The following is a 20,529-nucleotide window of genomic DNA, read 5'->3' as shown; positions in this document are numbered from 1 at the left end:
GTGAGGTCTGATTACACATCTCCCCAGGGATAATACATAACACTGGCTGCAGAGAGCACAGAGCACAGCAGTGTGAGGAATGATTACACATCTCTCCAGGGACAGTACATAACACTGGCTGCAGAGAGCACAGAGCACAGCAGTGTGAGGTCTGATTACACATCTCTCCAGGGACAATACATAACACTGGCTGCAGAGAGCACAGAGCACAGCAGTGTGAGGTCTGATTACACATCTCTCCAGGGACAATACATAACACTGGCTGCAGAGAGCACAGAGCACAGCAGTGTGAGGTCTGATTACACATCTCTCCAGGGACAATACATAACACTGGCTGCAGAGAGCACAGAGCACAGCAGTGTGAGGTCTGATTACACATCTCTCCAGGGACAATACATAACACTGGCTGCAGAGAGCACAGAGCACAGCAGTGTGAGGTCTGATTACACATCTCTCCAGGGACAATACATAACACTGGCTGCAGAGAGCACAGAGCACAGCAGTGTGAGGTCTGATTACACATCTCTCCAGGGACAATACATAACACTGGCTACAGAGGGCACAGAGCACAGCAGTGTGAGGTCTGATTACACATCTCTCCAGGGACAATACATAACACTGGCTGCAGAGAGCACAGAGCACAGCAGTGTGAGGTATGATTACACATCTCTCCAGGGACAATACATAACACTGGCTGCAGAGAGCACAGAGCACAGCAGTGTGAGGTCTGATTACACATCACCCCATGGGCCAAGCACTGGCTTCAGGAATTTATCTTCCAACAAAATACATGGACATCATATTGTAGAGCTTACAGTTATTAGGATCCATTAGAATAAAATCCCAGTTTCATCCGTGTGCTGTCCTCCGGTGGGGCCTAGATGGACTAGTCGTAGGGCCTCCACTTACCTGACGACCAGCCTCCAAGAACCAAGCTTTCTCCACATCTTCTAGAACCTCCACCTACATTAATGAGAGGTAGGTAGAGATCCTCCCCAGAAATCACTGTTGTTGCCTCCTTTGTATGTAACATCACACAGAGGAGCGGCGTCTCATCGATGGCTCCGGAGCGGCCAAGCGCTGCCATCTGCTGATAGATTGGACTTTCCTCAAAACAGTTTTAGGGAAAAGGAAATTCACTTAAGTCTGTGATCACAAACCTTCAAAGCGACAACTTCCTCACAATCAAAATGCTAAGGGATGCACATTCCCAGAAATTCCAAAACGCAGTCCAGGTCCTTGGAGGAAGGTCCATAACCAAACAAAATGTAGCCTGGACTCAAGCTCCGGGGACTAGATGGGAGAGTGACAGTATATGATGTGTATTCTGCAGCCTCCATCTCTACTACTCAGAGATGGAGACTAGTTATGAGATACCCGGCAGCCAGAAATGAGAGGAGAATCTGCCCCATAATTATCTCCCATACAGAAGCATCAACAGGATCATATAGGACATTATAGAGCAGTATTGACCTATACTGATAGGAATAAAGCACTTGGGGTGATAAAGAAGCTTCTCATAGTCTTCTGCAGCCTCTGTCAGTACATGTGTCTCTCCTCTATCACACAGAAGCAACAGCAGGATCATATAGGACATTATAGAGCAGTACTGACCTGTACTGATAGGAATAAAGCACTTGGGGTGAGATAGAAGCTTCTCATAGTCTTCTGCAGCCTCTGTCAGTACATGTGTCTCTCCTCTATCACACAGAAGCAACAGCAGGATCATATAGGACATTATAGAGCAGTACTGACCTGTACTGATAGGAATAAAGCACTTGGGGTGAGATAGAAGCTTCTCATAGTCTTCTGCAGCCTCTGTCAGTACACGTGTCTCTCCTCTATCACACAGAAGCATCAGCAGGATCATATAGGACATTATAGAGAAGTACTGACCTATACTGATGGGAATAAAGCACTTGGAGTGAGATAGAAGCTTTCTGTTATCTCCAGCAGCCTCTGTCTATATCCATGTCTCTCCTCTATCACACAGAAGCATCAGCAGGATCATACAGGACATTATAGAAAAGTATTGACCTGTGCTTATAGGAATAAAGCACTTAAGGTGAAAAACTTTCTAAAATTCCCAGCAGCCTCTGTCCTTACCTGTGTCTCTTCTCTATCACACAGATGCATCAGCTGGATATTATAGGAAATTATAGGGAAATACTGACTTGTACTGATAGCAATAAAGCACTTGGGGTGAGATAGAAGCTTCCTGTTATCTCCAGTTGCCTCTTTCTATATCCGTGTCTTTCCTCTATTACACAGAAGCATCAGCAGGATCATATAGGAAATTATAAGGAAGTACTGACCTATACTGAAGGAAATAAAGCACCTGGGGTGAGATAGAAGCTTCTCATAATCTTCTGCTGCCTCTGTCTATATCTGTGTCTTTCCTCTATTACACAGAAGCATAAGCAGGATCATATAGGACATTATAGAGAAGTACTGACCTATACTGATGGGAATAAAGCACTTGGGGTGAGATAGAAACTTTCTGTTATCTCCAGCAGCTTCTGTCTATATCCATGTCTCAACTCTATCCTGTATCCCTGAACTGTCCGCTGCGCTCTGTGCCACAACTGTATCCCTGAACTGTCCGCTGCGCTCTGTGCCACAACTGTATTCCTGAACTGTCTGCTGCGCTCTGTGCCACAACTGTATCCCTGAACTGTCTGCTGCGCTCAGTGCCACAACTGTATCCCTGAACTGCCCGCTGTGCTCTGTGCCACAACTGTATCCCTGAACTGTCTGCTGCGCTCTGTGCCACAACTGTATCCCTGAACTGTCCGCTGTGCTCTGTGCCACAACTGTATCCCTGAACTGTCTGCTGCGCTCTGTGCCACAACTGTATCCCTGAACTGTCCGCTGTGCTCTGTGCCACAACTGTATCCCTGAACTGTCTGCTGTGCTCTGTGCCACAACTGTATCCCTGAACTGTCTGCTGCGCTCTGTGCCACAACTGTATCCCTGAACTGTCCGCTGTGCTCTGTGCCACAACTGTATCCCTGAACTGTCTGCTTGGCTCTGTGCCACAACTGTATCCCTGAACTGTCTGCTGCGCTCTGTGCCACAACTGTATCCCTGAACTGTCTGCTGCGCTCTGTGCCACAACTGTATCCCTGAACTGTCTGCTGTGCTCTGTGCCACAACTGTATCCCTGAACTGTCCGCTGCGCTCTGTGCCACAACTGTATCCCTGAACTGTCTGCTGTGCTCTGTGCCACAACTGTATCCCTGAACTGTCTGCTGTGCTCTGTGCCACAACTGTATCCCTGAACTGTCCGCTGCGCTCTGTGCCACAACTGTATCCCTGAACTGTCCGCTGCGCTCTGTGCCACAACTGTATCCCTGATCTGTCTGCTGCGCTCTGTGCCACAACTGTATCCCTGAACTGTCCGCTGTGCTCTGTGCCACAACTGTATCCCTGAACTGTCTGCTGCGCTCTGTGCCACAACTGTATCCCTGAACTGTCCGCTGCGCTCTGTGCCACAACTGTATCCCTGAACTGTCTGCTGCGCTCTGTGCCACAACTGTATCCCTGAACTGTCCGCTGTGCTCTGTGCCACAACTGTATCCCTGAACTGTCCGCTGCGATCTGTGCCACAACTGTATCCCTGAACTGTCTGCTGCGCTCTGTGCCACAACTGTATCCCTGAACTGTCCGCTGTGCTCTGTGCCACAACTGTATACCTGAACTGTCCGCTGCGCTCTGTGCCACAACTGTATCCCTGAACTGTCTGCTGTGCTCTGTGCCACAACTGTATCCCTGAACTGTCTGCTGCGCTCTGTGCCACAACTGTATCCCTGCACTGTCTGCTGCGCACTGTGCCACAACTGTATCCCTGAACTGTCTGCTGTGCTCTGTGCCACAACTGTATCCCTGAACTGTCTGCTGTGCTCTGTGCCACAACTGTATCCATGAACTGTCTGCTGAGCTCTGTGCCACAACTGTATCCCTGAACTGTCTGCTGCGCTCTGTGCCACAACTGTATCCCTGAACTGTCTGCTGTGCTCTGTGCCACAACTGTATCCCTGAAGTGTCTGCTGCGCTCTGTGCCACAACTGTATCCCTGAACTGTCTGCTGCGCTCTGTGCCACAACTGTATCCCTGAACTGTCCGCTGCGCTCTGTGCCACAACTGTATCCCTGAACTGTCCGCTGTGCTCTGTGCCACAACTGTATACCTGAACTGTCCGCTGCGCTCTGTGCCACAACTGTATCCCTGAACTGTCTGCTGTGCTCTGTGCCACAACTGTGTCCCTGAACTGTCTGCTGCGCTCTGTGCCACAACTGTATCCCTGAACTGTCTGCAGCGCACTGTGCCACAACTGTATCCCTGAACTGTCTGCTGTGCTCTGTGCCACAACTGTATCCCTGAACTGTCTGCTGTGCTCTGTGCCACAACTGTATCCCTGAACTGTCTGCTGAGCTCTGTGCCACAACTGTATCCCTGAACTGTCTGCTGCGCTCTGTGCCACAACTGTATCCCTGAACTGTCTGCTGTGCTCTGTGCCACAACTGTATCCCTGAAGTGTCTGCTGCGCTCTGTGCCACAACTGTATCCCTGAACTGTCTGCTGCGCTCTGTGCCACAACTGTATCCCTGATCTGTCTGCTGCGTTCTGTGCCACAACTGTATACCTGAACTGTCCGCTGCGCTCTGTGCCACAACTGTATCCCTGAACTGTCTGCTGTGCTCTGTGCCACAACTGTATCCCTGAACTGTCTGCTGCGCTCTGTGCCACAACTGTATCCCTGAACTGTCTGCTGTGCTCTGTGCCACAACTGTATCCCTGAACTGTCTGCTGTGCTCTGTGCCACAACTGTATCCCTGAACTGTCTGCTGAGCTCTGTGCCACAACTGTATCCCTGAACTGTCTGCTGCGCTCTGTGCCACAACTGTATCCCTGAACTGTCTGCTGCGCTCTGTGCCACAACTGTATCCCTGATCTGTCTGCTGCGCTCTGTGCCACAACTATATCCCTGAACTGTCCGCTGCGCTCTGTGCCACAACTGTATCCCTGAACTGTCTGCTGCGCTCTGTGCCACAACTGTATCCCTGATCTGTCTGCTGCGCTCTGTGCCACAACTGTATCCCTGATCTGTCTGCTCTGCTCTGTGCCACAACTGTATCCCTGAACTGTCTGCTGCGCTCTGTGCCACAACTGTATCCCTGAGCTGTCTGCTGCGCTCTGTGCCACAACTGTATCCCTGAGCTGTCTGCTGCGCTCTGTGCCACAACTGTATCCCTGAACTGTCTGCTGCGCTCTGTGCCACAACTGTATCCCTGAACTGTCTGCTGCGCTCTGTGCCACAACTGTATCCCTGAACTGTCCGCTGCGCTCTGTGCCACAACTGTATCCCTGATCTGTCTGCTGCGCTCTGTGCCACAACTGTATCGCCTGAACTATCTGCTGTGCTCTGTGCCACAACTGTGTCCCTGAGCTATCTGCTGTGCTCTGTGCCACAACTGTATCCCTGAACTGTCTGCTGCGCTCTGTGCCACAACTGTATCCCTGAACTGTCTGCTGCGCTCTGTGCCACAACTGTATCCCTGAACTGTCCGCTGCGCTCTGTGCCACAACTGTATCCCTGATCTGTCTGCTGCGCTCTGTGCCACAACTGTATCCCTGAACTATCTGCTGTGCTCTGTGCCACAACTGTGTCCCTGAGCTATCTGCTGTGCTCTGTGCCACAACTGTATCCCTGAACTGTCCACTGCGCTCTGTGCCACAACTGTATCCCTGATCTGTCTGCTGTGCTCTGTGCCACAACTGTATCCCTGAACTGTCTGCTGCGCTCTGTGCCACAACTGTATCCCTGAACTGTCCGCTGTGCTCTGTGCCACAACTGTATCCCTGAACTGTCCACTGCGCTCTGTGCCACAACTGTATCCCTGAACTGTCCGCTGTGCTCTGTGCCACAACTGTATCCCTGAACTGTCCGCTGTGCTCTGTGCCACAACTGTATCCCTGAACTGTCTGCTGTGCTCTGTGCCACAACTGTATCCCTGAACTGTCTGCTGCGCTCTGTGCCACAACTGTATCCCTGAACTGTCCGCTGCGCTCCTGTGCCACAACTGTATCCCTGAACTGTCTGCTGTGCTCTGTGCCACAACTGTATCCCTGAACTGTCCGCTGTGCTCTGTGCCACAACTGTATCCCTGAACTGTCTGCTGCGCTCTGTGCCACAACTGTATCCCTGAACTGTCTGCTGCGCTCTGTGCCACAACTGTATCCCTGAGCTGTCTGCTGCGCTCTGTGCCACAACTGTATCCCTGAACTGTCTGCTGCGCTCTGTGCCACAACTGTATCCCTGAACTGTCCGCTGTGCTCTGTGCCACAACTGTATCCCTGAACTGTCCGCTGCGCTCCTGTGCTGTTTGTTCACTAATGTTCTCTAATAAACCTCTGAGGCTTCACAAAACGTCTGTAGTTATACACATAGACACGTTATAAATGTTCTCTATTTGCTAATAAATGGGTATCTAAAAGCAATTTGATTCTGGATTATATTTCGGGAGATCAGAGAACAGGGAGGTGATCACATAGTTTGGAAAAAACCTTGTATCTTTTTCCTTCCTCTTCACTGATACTTTGATTCTTTGTTTTCAAAATCTCCTTACAGCTGTCACAAGATTTTTTGCAAAGATTTTCAATTTCTTTTTAAAACTATAAAGTCAAAACCAAAACATATAAATTTGGTATCGGTGTGATAGTACTGACCCAAAGAATACAGGAGCGCACAGTCAAAGCCCCAAATACAAAGCCGCTAAGAAAGAGGCGCAATTACATTTTTCTTTCAATTTCACCACATCTGGAATTATTTTGTATTTTTCAGGTACAGGGCTCATAATTTTAAATGCTGACACCAGAAAGTACAACCCCTCCCGCAGGTAACAAGCCCTCGTACAGTTTTGTAAATGGCTCAATCAAAAACATCTGGATTGTGACAGTGAAAAACGGAAACCCAGGAAAAAATTATCAAAATTCAGTGTTCACACAGTGCGTTTTTAATGTTACCGTGCTTTTTAGCTGGTTTGAATCAGTTTTTCTCCCTTGCTGGAAGTGTAAGCAGCCATGTCAACATTTTCAGCTGCTTACACTTCCAGAAATGAAATGGATTCAAAACGCAAGGAAAACAAGCAAAAGCGTAACAAATCGCACCGTGTGACTGCGTCCCAAATCTCATTCTGCAAATACAAGCCCAGATACGGAGATGGAACATGTTACGTCTTCCAGAACAGCACATCAGAACTAGGAGAGGGTTAAATGTGCCTCTGGGATCGTCTTCTCCCTCTGTTTTATGACGTTTATCATCTGTTCACACCACACATTGAGATATTGCCGTATACTCTGCTTTGTGGGTCATACACTACGTCTCAGGGTGCGGGAGAGGACACAGAAGCTGTAGGACTACAATTAGCAGAAGTCTCTAGAGCCAAGTGCACACCCAGCGCTTTCAAAGCGTTTTAAAATAGTTTCCAAGCCTTTGTCCCACAAAAAAAAAATCTGTGTCTGTCCGTTTTTAAATAAAGTTATCGGTTCTTAAAACGAGTAAATGAAGCTTAGAACGTCTGCACGCGCTGCCGGCGACGTCATGACGCAGGCTGGCTCCGCCCTGCGTGCCGGGCCGCAGTGTAGAGCAGGTGGGCGGTCCCTGGCGGTGACGTCACAGTCTCTGCCTCCCACCTGCATTGTGTCCGTCCCCGGGGCTGAGGAGCTGCGGAGCCGGAGAGCGGGGCCCAGGAGCGGCAGGTGAGTGCGGGGGCCCCGGGTGCAGGCGGGCAGCCATGTCTGCTGGTGATGGCGGCGGGGGAGAGTGCCAGCTCCTGGGACAAGCTCCTGCATCATCCTGAGTGTCCGCTGCTCGGGTCATCATTGCAGACAGTGCGATCTCCAGGGCCTGGGTGCGGAGTGTCAGCTCTTGGGACAAGAGGTGTAAAATATCAGCGCTAGGCATTGCCACCAGTGGAGTAACCCACAGAGACAGCGCAGCGTACCAGGGGGCAGAGCGGCAGCCGGGGCAGGGGGCAGAGGGTGAGCCCAGGGGGCCGGTGCAAGGGGCAGAGGGTGAGCCCAGGGGGCCGGTGCAGGGGGCAGAGGGTGAGCCCAGGGGGCCGGTGCAGAGGGTGAGCCCAGGGGGCCGGTGCAGAGGGTGAGCCCAGGGGGCCGGTGCAGAGGGTGAGCCCAGGGGGCCGGTGCAGAGGGTGAGCCCAGGGGGCCGGTGCAGAGGGTGAGCCCAGGGGGCCGGTGCAGAGGGTGAGCCCAGGGGGCCGGTGCAGAGGGTGAGCCCAGGGGGCCGGTGCAGAGGGTGAGCCCAGGGGGCCGGTGCAGAGGGTGAGCCCAGGGGGCCGGGGCAGAGGGTGAGCCCAGGGGGCCGGGGCAGAGGGTGAGCCCAGGGGGCCGGAGCATGGGGTAGTAGAGCGTCAGTCCGCGGGGGGCGGTGCAAGGGTTATAGCGTCAGCCCGCGGGGGCCGGTGCAGGGGGACAGAGCGTCAGCCCGCGGGGCCGGTGCAGGGGGACAGAGCGTCAGCCCAGGGGGCCGGTGCAGGGGGTAGTAGAGCGTCAGCCCAGGGGGCCGGTGCAGGGGGTAGTAGAGCGTCAGCCCGCGGGGCCGGTGCGGGGGGCAGAGCGTCAGCCCGCGGGGCCGGTGCGGGGGGCAGAGCGTCAGCCCATGGGGCCGGTGCGGGGGGGCAGAGCGTCAGCCCGCGGGGGCCGGTGCGGGGGGGACAGAGCGTCAGCCCGCGGGGGCCGGTGCGGGGGGCAGAGCGTCAGCCCATGGGGCCGGTGCGGGGGGGCAGAGCGTCAGCCCGCGGGGGCCGGTGCGGGGGGACAGAGCGTCAGCCCGCGGGGGCCGGTGCGGGGGGACAGAGCGTCAGCCCGCGGGGGCCGGTGCGGGGGGACAGAGCGTCAGCCCGCGGGGGCCGGTGCGGGGGGGCAGAGCGTCAGCCCGCGGGGGCCGGTGCGGGGGGGGCAGAGCGTCAGCCCGCGGGGGCCGGTGCGGGGGGGGCAGAGCGTCAGCCCGCGGGGGCCGGTGCGGGGGGGGCAGAGCGTCAGCCCGCGGGGGCCGGTGCGGGGGGGGCAGAGCGTCAGCCCGCGGGGGCCGGTGCGGGGGGACAGAGCGTCAGCCCGCGGGGGCCGGTGCGGGGGGACAGAGCGTCAGCCCGCGGGGGCCGGTGCGGGGGGACAGAGCGTCAGCCCGCGGGGGCCGGTGCGGGGGGACAGAGCGTCAGCCCGCGGGGGCCGGTGCGGGGGGACAGAGCGTCAGCCCGCGGGGGCCGGTGCGGGGGGACAGAGCGTCAGCCCGCGGGGCCGGTGCAGGGGGACAGAGCATCAGCCCGCGGGGGCCGGTGCGGGGGGGGGGAGGGACGGGGGGGACGCAGAGCGGCAGGGATTTGGGGTTCTGTGTGCGGGGGCAGGGGTTTGGGGTTCTGTGTGCGGGGGCAGGGGTTTGGGGTTCTGTGTGCGGGGGCAGAGCGGCAGGGATTTGGGGTTCTGTGTGCGGGGGCAGAGCGTCAGGGATTTGGGGTCCTGTGTGCGGGGGGGGGATTTGGGGTCCTGTGTGCGGGGGGCAGGGATTTGGGGTCCTGGGGGCAGGTGCAGAGGGTGAGCCCGGGGGGCCGGAGCATGGGGTAGTAGAGCGTCAGCCCGCGGGGCCGGTGCGGGGGGCAGAGCGTCAGCCCGCGGGGGCCGGTGCGGGGTGGGGGGGGGCCGGGGGGGGGCGCAGAGCGTCAGGGATTTGGGGTCCTGTGTGCGGGGGGGGGGGGGGGGGGGCAGGGATTTTAGGGTCCTGTGTGCGGGGGGCAGGGATTTGGGGTCCTGTGTGCGGGGGGCAGGGATTTGGGGTCCTGTGTGCGGGGGGCAGGGATTTGGGGTCCTGTGTGCGGGGGGCAGGGATTTGGGGTCCTGTGTGCGGGGGGCAGGGATTTGGGGTCCTGTGTGCGGGGGGCAGGGATTTGGGGTCCTGTGTGCGGGGGGCAGGGGTTTGGGGTCCTGTGTGCGGGGGCAGGGGTTTGGGGTCCTGTGTGCGGGGGCAGGGATTTGGGGTCCTGTGTGCGGGGGGCACAGGTTTGGGGTCCTGTGTGCGGGGGGCAGGGATTTGGGGTCCTGTGTGCGGGGGGCAGGGATTTGGGGTCCTGTGTGCGGGGGGCAGGGATTTGGGGTCCTGTGTGCGGGGGGCAGGGATTTGGGGTCCTGTGTGCGGGGGCTGGGGCTTCCCTCTCCATCACTTCATATTCTTCATGTCTTGAGCATTTTGTTACTTTGTATCAGTTTCTATTAATGTCTTGTTTATTGATCAGCGGCGTCTTCCGGTATTTGCCGCTTCTCTCGTGGCGTCTTATCGATAAGTTGTGTCATGTGACCGCTGTGTACATAATCCTGGAACGCCGAGAGCTCTCAGGAGAAGTGTCCGGAGCCTCCTGGCAGATCAGGGTCCTGTGAGGTCGGGAGGGGCATCTGGTTCTCCTGGGTCAGTGTCTGGATCCTTGGGGTCGGGGGGGGGGGGGAGATCTGGTTCTCCTGGGTCAGTGTCTGGATCCTTGGGGTCGGGGGGGGGGGGGGGGTCGGGGGGATCTGGTTCTCCTGGGTCAGTGTCTGGATCCTTGGGGTCGGGGGGGGGGGGGGGGGGAAGATCTGGTTCTCCTGGGTCATTGTCTGGATCCTTGGGGTCGGGGGGGGGGGGGCTGGTTCTCCTGGGTCATTGTCTGGATCCTTGGGGTCGGAGGGGGGGGGGATCTGGTTCTCCTGGGTCAGTGTCTGGATCCTTGGGGTCGGGGGGGGTGATCTGGTTCTCCTGGGTCAGTGTCTGGGTCCTTGGGGTCGGGGGGGGGGGGGTTGATCTGGTTCTCCTGGGTCAGTGTCTGGGTCCTTGGGGTCGGGGGGGGGGGGGGGGGAGATCTGGTTCTCCTGGGTCAGTGTCTGGATCCTTGGGGTCGGGGGGGGGGTGATCTGGTTCTCCTGGGTCAGTGTCTGGGTCCTTGGGGTCGGGGGGGGGGGGGGGGGTTGATCTGGTTCTCCTGGGTCAGTGTCTGGGTCCTTGGGGTCGGGGGGGGGGGGGGGGGGAGATCTGGTTCTCCTGGGTCAGTGTCTGGACCCTCCTTCATTCCTCTTCCCATCCCATAAGAAAAATAAAACGTGTATCTTCTCCTTGTCATGTAACTGTTCATCCAGAGCTCCCTGGTTCATGAGTCTAATCCCAGGCCTGCAGTACATACTGACACCCATCTGTAAGGTGCTTGTTGGCTCCTGGTATCTGCCCTGTTTGGGTCTCCTAGTAGCGGTTAACCCCCGGTGTTCCAGTGACTACCTCCAGGCCCGACTCTTGCCGTGTTTACCCGGAGGATTCTCTCGGCTGAGTCATGATGCTGAAATGAGCAAAAATGTGGTAGATCCAGCTCGGCGCGGCTCCTGACATGCTGTGTGTGCCGAGAGGTTCTGGGGCAGAGGTCGGGTCTGGATCCCTGGTGGTCACTTGCTTTGTGCTGCGGGCACTAGATGTGCTGGGGGCAGGGGTCGGGGTGAGACCCCCGGTGGCCACTAGATGTACTGGGGGCAGGGGTCGGGGTGAGACCCCCGGTGGCCACTAGATGTGCTGGGGGCAGGTTCTGGGGCAGGGGTCGGGTTGAGACCCCCGGTGGCCACTAGATGTGCTGGGGGCAGGTTCTGGGGCAGGGGTCGGGTTGAGACCCCTGGTGGCCACTAGATGTGCTGGGAGCAGGGGTCGGGGTGAGACCCCCGGTTGCCACTAGATGTGCTGGGGGCAGGGGTCGGGGTGAGACCCCCGGTGGCCACCAGATGTGCTGGGGGCAGGGGTCGGGGTGAGACCCCCGGTTGCCACTAGATGTGCTGGGGGCAGGGGTCGGGGTGAGACCCCCGGTGGCCACTAGATGTGCTGGGAGCAGGGGTCGGGGTGAGACCCCCGGTGGCCACTAGATGTGCTGGGGGCAGGGGTCGGGGTGAGACCCCCGGTGGCCACTAGATGTGCTGGGGGCAGGGGTCGGGGTGAGACCCCCGGTGGGCACTAGATGCTGGCAGGGGTTGTGGGTGAGACCCCCGGTGGGCACTAGATGTGCTGGGGGCAGGGGTCGGGGTGAGACCCCCGGTGGGCACTAGATGTGCTGGGGGCAGGGGTCGGGGTGAGACCCCCGGTGGGCACTAGATGTGCTGGGGCAGGGGTCGGGGTGAGACCCCCGGTGGGCACTAGATGCTGGCAGGGGTTGTGGGTGAGACCCCTGGTGGTCACTAGATGTGCTGGGAGCAGGGGTCGGGGTGAGACCCCCGGTGGGCACTAGATGCTGGCAGGGGTTGTGGGTGAGACCCCCGGTGGGCACTAGATGCTGGCAGGGGTTGTGGGTGAGACCCCCGGTGGGCACTAGATGCTGGCAGGGGTTGTGGGTGAGACCCCCGGTGGGCACTAGATGCTGGCAGGGATCGGGGTGAGACCCCCGGTGGGCACTAGATGCTGGCAGGGGTTGTGGGTGAGACCCCCGGTGCGCACTAGATGCTGGCAGGGGTTGTGGGTGAGACCCCCGGTGGGCACTAGATGCTGGCAGGGGTTGTGGGTGAGACCCCCGGTGGGCACTAGATGCGGGCAGGGGTTGTGGGTGAGACCCCCGGTGGGCACTAGATGCTGGCAGGGGTTGTGGGTGAGACCCCCGGTGGGCACTAGATGCTGGCAGGGGTTGTGGGTGAGACCCCCGGTGGGCACTAGATGCGGGCAGGTTGCCAGCTGGGGCCATTAGCAGGAGGATGAGATGTGCCCGGCGGGGCGGCTGCCAGCTGCTCTTACACTTGGCCGGGGTGAGCGGCTCTTAGATCTTCCCGGAATGCAGGAAGCGTCTCCTCAGACAGGATGGACCTGGCAGCGACACCGGGCACCGCAGACACGGGGGCACAGCATTTTTACCATGGACAACGGATCTATACAAGACAATGTATAAAATCACTGAACCACGAAACGTGAAAACCCTGCGGGTAGGACGGGCGCTGGAATAGCTACACATACACATCGAAGAACTGAAAATATACACCGCAAATACCAAACCCCATGTGAGAGGCGGGGACTCACATTACACCCGCCCCCGAGGTGTGAGAGGCGGGACTCTCATTACACCCGCCCCCGAGGTGTGAGAGGCGGGACTCTCATTACACCCGCCCCTGATGTGTGAGAGGCGGGACTCGCATTACACCCGCCCCTGATGTGTGAGAGGCGGGGACTCGCATTACACCCGCCCCCGATGTGTGAGAGGCGGGGACTCGCATTACACCCGCCCCCGAGGTGTGAGAGGCGGGGACTCGCATTACACCCGCCCCCGAGGTGTGAGAGGCGGGGACTCACATTACACCCGCCCCCGATGTGTGAGAGGCGGGGACTCGCATTACACCCCCCCCCCCGGTGTGTGAGAGGCGGGGGACTCTCATTACACCCGCCCCCGAGGTGTGAGAGGCGGGGGACTCTCATTACACCCGCCCCCGAGGTGTGAGAGGCGGGGGACTCTCATTACACCCGCCCCCGAGGTGTGAGAGGCGGGGGACTCTCATTACACCCGCCCCCGAGGTGTGAGAGGCGGGGGACTCTCATTACACCCGCCCCCGAGGTGTGAGAGGCGGGGGACTCTCATTACACCCGCCCCCGAGGTGTGAGAGGCGGGGGACTCTCATTACACCCGCCCCCGAGGTGTGAGAGGCGGGGGACTCTCATTACACCCGCCTCCGAGGTGTGAGAGGCGGGGGACTCTCATTACACCCGCCCCCGAGGTGTGAGAGGCGGCGGACTCGCATTACACCCGCCCCCGAGGTGTGAGAGGCGGCGGACTCGCATTACACCCGCCCCCGAGGTGTGAGAGGCGGCGGACTCGCATTACACCCGCCCCCGAGGTGTGAGAGGCGGCGGACTCGCATTACACCCGCCCCCGAGGTGTGAGAGGCGGCGGACTCGCATTACACCCGCCCCCGAGGTGTGAGAGGCGGGGGACTCTCATTACACCCGCCCCCGAGGTGTGAGAGGCGGGGGACTCTCATTACACCCGCCCCCGAGGTGTGAGAGGCGGGGGACTCTCATTACACCCGCCCCCGAGGTGTGAGAGGCGGGGGACTCTCATTACACCCGCCCCCGAGGTGTGAGAGGCGGGGGACTCTCATTACACCCGCCCCCGAGGTGTGAGAGGCGGCGGACTCGCATTACACCCGCCCCCGAGGTGTGAGAGGCGGCGGACTCGCATTACACCCGCCCCCGAGGTGTGAGAGGCGGCGGACTCGCATTACACCCGCCCCCGAGGTGTGAGAGGCGGCGGACTCGCATTACACCCGCCCCCGAGGTGTGAGAGGCGGGGGACTCGCTTTACACCCGCCCCCGAGGTGTGAGAGGCGGGGGACTCGCATTACACCCGCCCCCGAGGTGTGAGAGGCGGGGGACTCGCATTACACCCGCCCCCGAGGTGCGGGTGGTATCGGAGAGATCTGTTTCCCCCTCCCCCCAGGAGCCGGTATCGGGGAGGTCTTTGGTTGCCCCCTCCCCCCAGGGGCCGGTATCGGGGAGGTCTTTGGTTGCCCCCTCCCCCCAGGGGCCGGTATCGGGGAGGTCTTTGGTTGCCCCCTCCCCCAGGGGCCGGTATCGGGGAGGTCTTTGCCCCTGTACATATAATAATCTCGCCCTCTCAGGGCTTTTCCTCGCCCTCTCGCCCCGTTCCGTCTCCTCCGGCTTTTTATCACAGTCAGCGCTCTGTATTGTCCTGGGGTGACCTGGAAGTGACTGGGGTACTGCTCACAGAGGTGAGTTTGTTGCAGTGTAGCAGTGCATGTCACTTTCCCTGACACAGTGTAACAAACCCTCACCATCAGATGTCCTTGTAATGTCCCTGTTTGTACAATGTGATAATCTGAGGTCGATGCCTCAAGTGACCCAAAGTAACGAAACTCTACTGTAGAAGTCACTTCCCGTCTGCTGAGATTGTGCAGAGTCAGGACACTAAGTGTTAATCCCCCCCTACCGATACTGGGGGCAGCATTAGGGGGGTACCTTCTCAGTTACTAGTGGGGTATCCCCTCCCCCGGGTTATCTGTGTAGATAAGCAGCTGTGTGTGACGCTTATCTCCTGCTGCCTCAGCGCTTCTTCCTCCTCATCCTCCTAAGTCTCCAGCAGCAGAGAAAATCCCCACAAGGTGAAGGGTCAGGACACGCGAGTGACAGCTCAGCCCCTGCGCCTTGTCTGTACAGCCACATGGGGGGACCCTGACTGTGCGGACCTCTGGGGCGGGGGGACCCTGACTGTGCGGACCTCTGGGGCGGGGGGACCCTGACTGTGCGGACCTCTGGGGCGGGGGGACCCTGACTGTGCGGACCTCTGGGGCGGCGGGAGTGGACCCTGACTGTGCGGACCTCTGGGGCGGGGGGACCCTAAACCTTTTTGGGGGGGAGTGGGCCCTGACTGTGCGGACCCCTGGACCTTTGTTGGGGGCCCTGACACTGGACCTCTGGGAGGGACCCTGACTGTGTCGTCCCTTGACCCTGACTTGGCCAATGGGCAGGATGGCAATGTGAGTGTCAGCTCTTCGGGCCAGGCCTCTGTGTTGTGTCTGATCTGCACTCCCGCGTCTGCAGACTTGTCCCCCGGCCGCGCTGCCGTAACCTAGGAGATGGAGAAGTGACTCAGGAGCCGCAGTGTTAACCACGTACTGCCCAGATCGAGGGGGGCTTCACTGCACACACAGGGACCCCCCTGACAACACTTCATGGCCGGGTCACATGACCTCGCTTGGTTATAGGGGGACATTCTGCTTCCCTGCACCATCTGTGGGGGGCACAATATTCCTGGTGATGAGCGTAGGTTCATGTATCTGGAGGCAGTGACCCCCCCCGCACTCAGAAATGGCTGACTGATTAATGTCCCTGCCTGAAGAGCTGACACTCCATTGCAAGACGGAGCCTGGGATAGAGCGCTGGCCTGAATGATCCCATTATGAGGGAGGGCGGCCTGTAGTAAGGGGTATGTGGGGGGCAGTATGGGGTCTGTAGTAAGAGATGAGGGGTATGTGGTGTGTGGTGGAGGATGGGGTGTGTATGTGGTGTGTGGGGCAGTATAGGCCGTGTATGTGGTGTGGGGGGCAGTATGTGGTGTGTGGGGCAGTATACGGTATGTATGGTGAGCAGTGCAGGGTCAGTATGGGGGGTGTATGGGGAGCAGTGCGGGGTCAGTATGGGGGGTGTATGGGGAGCAGTGCGGGGTCAGTATGGGGGGTGTATGGGGAGCAGTGCGGGGTCAGTATGGGGTGTGTGGGGCAGTATGGGCTGTGTATGTGGTGTGTGGGGCAGTATACGGTATGTATGGTGAGCAGTGCAGGGTCAGTATGGGGTGTGTGGGGCAGTATAGGCTGTGTATGGTGAGCAGTGCGGGGTCAGTATGCGGTGTGTGGGGCAGTATAGGGTATGTATGGTGAGCAGTGCGGGGTCAGTATGCGGTGTGTGGGGCAGTATAGGGTATGTATGGTGAGCAGTGCGGGGTCAGTATGGGGTGTGTGGGGCAGTATAGGGTATATATGGTGAGCAGTGCGGGGTCAGTATGCGGTGTGTGGGGCAGTATAGGGTATGTATGGTGAGCAGTGCGGGGTCAGTATGGGGTGTGTGGGGCAGTATAGGGTATGTATGGTGAGCAGTGCGGGGTCAGTATGGGGTGTGTGGGGCAGTATAGGGTATGTATGGTGAGCAGGGCGGGGTCAGTATGGGGTGTGTGGGGCAGTATAGGGTATGTATGGTGAGCAGTGCGGAGTCAGTATGGGGTGTGTGGGGCAGTATAGGCTGTGTATGGTGAGCAGTGCGGAGTCAGTATGGGGTGTGTGGGGCAGTATAGGGTATGTATGGTGAGCAGTGCGGGGTCAGTATGGGGTGTGTGGGGCAGTATAAGGTATGTATGGTGAGCAGTGCGGGGTCAGTATGGGGTGTGTGGGGCAGTATAGGCTGTGTATGGTGAGCAGTGCGGGGTCAGTATGGGGTGTGTGGGGCAGTATAGGGTATGTATGGTGAGCAGTGCGGGGTCAGTATGGGGTGTGTGGGGCAGTATAGGGTATGTATGGTGAGCAGTGCGGGGTCAGTATGGGGTGTCTGGGGCAGTATAGGGTATGTATGGTGAGCAGTGCGGGGTCAGTATGGGGTGTGTGGGGCAGTATAGGGTATGTATGGTGAGCACTGCGGGGTCAGTATGGGGTGTGTGGGGCAGTATAGGCTGTGTATGGTGAGCAGTGCGGGGTCAGTATGGGGTGTGTGGGGCAGTATAGGGTATGTATGGGGAGCAGTGCGGGGTCAGTATGTGGTGTGTGGGGCAGTATAGGGTATGTATGGTGAGCAGTGCAGGGTCAGTATGGGGTGTGTGGGGCAGTATAGGCTGTGTATGGTGAGCAGTGCGGGGTCATTATGGGGTGTGTGGGGCAGTATAGGGTATGTATGGTGAGCAGTGCGGGGTCAGTATGTGGTGTGTGGGGCAGTATAGGGTATGTATGGTGAGCAGTGCGGGGTCACTATGGGGTGTGTGGGGCAGTATAGGGTATGTATGGTGAGCAGTGCGGGGTCACTATGGGCTGTGTGGGGCAGTATAGGGTATGTATGGTGAGCAGTGCGGGGTCACTATGGGGTGTGTGGGGCAGTATAGGGTATGTATGGTGAGCAGTGCGGGGTCACTATGGGGTGTGTGGGGCAGTATAGGGTATGTATGGTGAGCAGTGCGGGGTCAGTATGGGGTGTGTGGGGCAGTATAGGGTATGTATGGTGAGCAGTGCGGGGTCAGTATGGGGTGTGTGGGGCAGTATGGGTGGTGTATGGGGAGTATGGGTCAGTATGGGGTGTGTGGGGCAGTATAGGGTATGTATGGTGAGCAGTGCGGGGTCACTATGGGCTGTGTGGGGCAGTATAGGGTATGTATGGTGAGCAGTGCGGGGTCACTATGGGGTGTGTGGGGCAGTATAGGGTATGTATGGTGAGCAGTGCGGGGTCAGTATGGGGTGTGTATGCGGTGTGTGGGGCAGTATGGGCTGTGTATGTGGTGTGTGGGGCAGTATAGGGTATGTATGGTGAGCAGTGCGGGGTCACTATGGGGGACGTTGTGTTGTGGGGTCTCGTAGTAACATTGTGTTTTCTTCCCTTCAGGCCGGAGAATGATACAGCAGCCATGACCCCCTTCTTCCTGGGCACCCTGGCATCTATGGGCACTACGCCCACCACCTCCTGCACTGGCACCAGCTGTAACAATGTCACCACCAAGGACTACTGCTACAGCGCCCGCATCCGCAGCACCGTCCTGCAGGGCCTGCCCTTCGGGGGAGTGCCCACCGTCCTGGCACTGGACTTCATGTGCTTTCTGGTGGGTACGGATGTGGGTGGGGGTAGGGTGCTGGCCACCCATGTGTATACATGTGTCACCTAATGTGACCAGGCCTCGAGCCTGAGAGATACTGACCCAAACACATGGAGATGGTGAGGGGAGAAAGTAAGTGCCCCCCCAACAATTACATATCAGCACATAATACATCTCCATAGACTCCATGGGGGAGAAACTAGTGCCCCCTGCTGGTGATAATCACATTGACCATCAGCCAGTGTGACCGCCTGTACAACAGCAGAAGTTCTGGTTCTGACCCCAGGAGCAGGAGTCACCCCGAGACCAGAGCGAGCAAAGCCCAGAGACACCGGACACCCCGGGGCCACATCTGACTCTACACCTCAGTTATGTCACATGGTCAGGACAGTGAGGAGGCGCAGCTATATAGAGACCATAGTGATGTATGACCGCACTGCCCGGCGCCCCCTCTGGTGGAGACCTCGCACTGCCCGGCGCCCCCTCTGGTGGAGACCTCGCACTGCCCGGCGCCCCCTCTGGTGGAGACCTCGCACTGCCCGGCGCCCCCTCTGGTGGAGGCCTCGCACTGCCCGGCGCCCCCTCTGGTGGAGACCTCGCACTGCCCGGCGCCCCCTCTGGTGGAGGCCTCGCACTGCCCGGCGCCCCCTCTGGTGGAGACCTCGCACTGCCCGGCGCCCCCTCTGGTGGAGACCTCGCACTGCCCGGCGCCCCCTCTGGTGGAGACCTCGCACTGCCCGGCGCCCCCTCTGGTGGAGACCTCGCACTGCCCGGCGCCCCATCTGGTGGAGACCCCGCACTGCCCGGCGCCCCCTCTGGTGGAGATCTCACACTGCCCGGCGCCCCCTCTGGCCATGATCTCCTCCTCGCTATAAGGAGCTTGTGTTCTGTTTTATGTCCTGATAGGGGGCACTTGCTTTACCCCATGACTGCAGATATTGGGCAGGTTCCAGCTTCCTGCGGACCCCCTGGGGGCTCTGAGTCATTGCTCTGCAGCAGTTTCAGGGTTTGATCTCCCTGGTGCCCGCCGCTCACATGACTCAGCAGGGCAAGCGGGCACAGGTGCCATGGCTGTCATCATGGGAGGGCTCTGCTGCCCCCTGGTGTCCGCACTGCACTACTACAACATTAGAGCCGCATGTGTTTGCTCACAGCTGAGGGTTTGTTACAGGACTCCAGACTGATGAAGGAGATGATATTCGGTTGTTTTCTTTTGTGTCTTCCAGGCTCTTCTCTTTGTCTTCTCCATCCTCAGGAAGGTGGCCTGGGACTACGGGCGGCTGGCGCTGGTCAGTGATGCCGACAGGTGAGTCCTATTATAATGATGTTATTATGGACTGGGGGACTGGAGGGTGGCCGCAGATGGGCTGGAGGACCGGAAGAGTACTAGGGGAGGGGCCGGAGGGGTGCTAGGGGAGGGGCTGGAGGACCGGAGAGGTGGAGGGTGGCTGCAGATGGGCTGGAAGACCGGAGGGGTGCTAGGGGAGGGGCCGGAGGGGTGCGAGGGGAGGGGCCGCAAGACCGCTAGGGGAGGGGCTGCAGGACTGGAGAGGTGGAGTGTGGCTGCAGATGGGCGGGAGGACCGGAGGGGTGGTCGGGGGAGGGGCTGGAGGACTGGAGAGGTGGAGGGTGGCAGGGGGAGGGGCTGGGGGACCAGAGGGGAGGTGTTCTGGGTGATTTACGGGGAGGGGGGATGTGCTGGCAAAGGGTTGTGCCTGGAGCTGTGTGGCGCTGGAGCTTCAGGGGATTGGACTGTTCCTGGACCCGCAGCCGCTCTGCAGCGCTACAGACAACAGACTTCTCCAGTCTCATGTACAGTGCAGCATCTATACTGTGAGGCACACAGTATATTGGCCAAGCTGCTGCAGAACCTCATGGTAAACACCTGAGCTGCTGTGGAACCTTATAGCTCACACCTCAGTTGCTGTGGATCCTTATGATCCACACCGTGGCTGCTGCAGGGCCCCCCATAATAGTACACCGCGGCTCATGAGTCAGGGGCCACCTGTGGTACACACCGCGGCTGCTGCGGGGCCCCCGTAGTAGTACACATCACAGCTGTTGCAGGGGCCCCCTGTAGTACACTAGTACACACCGTGGCTGCTGTGGGGCCCCCTGTGGTACACACCGCGGCTCATGAGTCAGGGCCCCCCTGTAGTACACACCGCGGCTCATGAGT

General features: G+C 58.8%; 1 protein-coding gene across 1 annotated transcript in view; it reads left to right on the top strand.

Annotated features, from left to right (window-relative positions):
* Positions 1 to 7,583: 7,583 nt before the first annotated feature.
* The window catches only part of TMEM63B (transmembrane protein 63B), a 34,505-nt gene continuing 21,559 nt past the window's right edge, over positions 7,584 to 20,529 (top strand). Inside the window, exons 1-3 of the mRNA XM_072139727.1 lie at positions 7,584 to 7,761; positions 18,143 to 18,356; positions 19,577 to 19,656. Of these exons, the coding sequence (XP_071995828.1) occupies positions 7,604 to 7,761; positions 18,143 to 18,356; positions 19,577 to 19,656 (452 nt within the window). The 5' untranslated portion in view covers positions 7,584 to 7,603. The remainder of the gene's footprint in view (positions 7,762 to 18,142; positions 18,357 to 19,576; positions 19,657 to 20,529) is intronic.

Source organism: Engystomops pustulosus, chromosome 3 (assembly GCF_040894005.1).
Source record: "Engystomops pustulosus chromosome 3, aEngPut4.maternal, whole genome shotgun sequence".
In the NCBI taxonomy this organism is placed as follows: Eukaryota; Metazoa; Chordata; class Amphibia; order Anura; family Leptodactylidae; genus Engystomops; species Engystomops pustulosus.
Note: the sequence above shows the minus strand (reverse complement) of the source record. Positions and strands in the feature narration are given on the sequence as shown.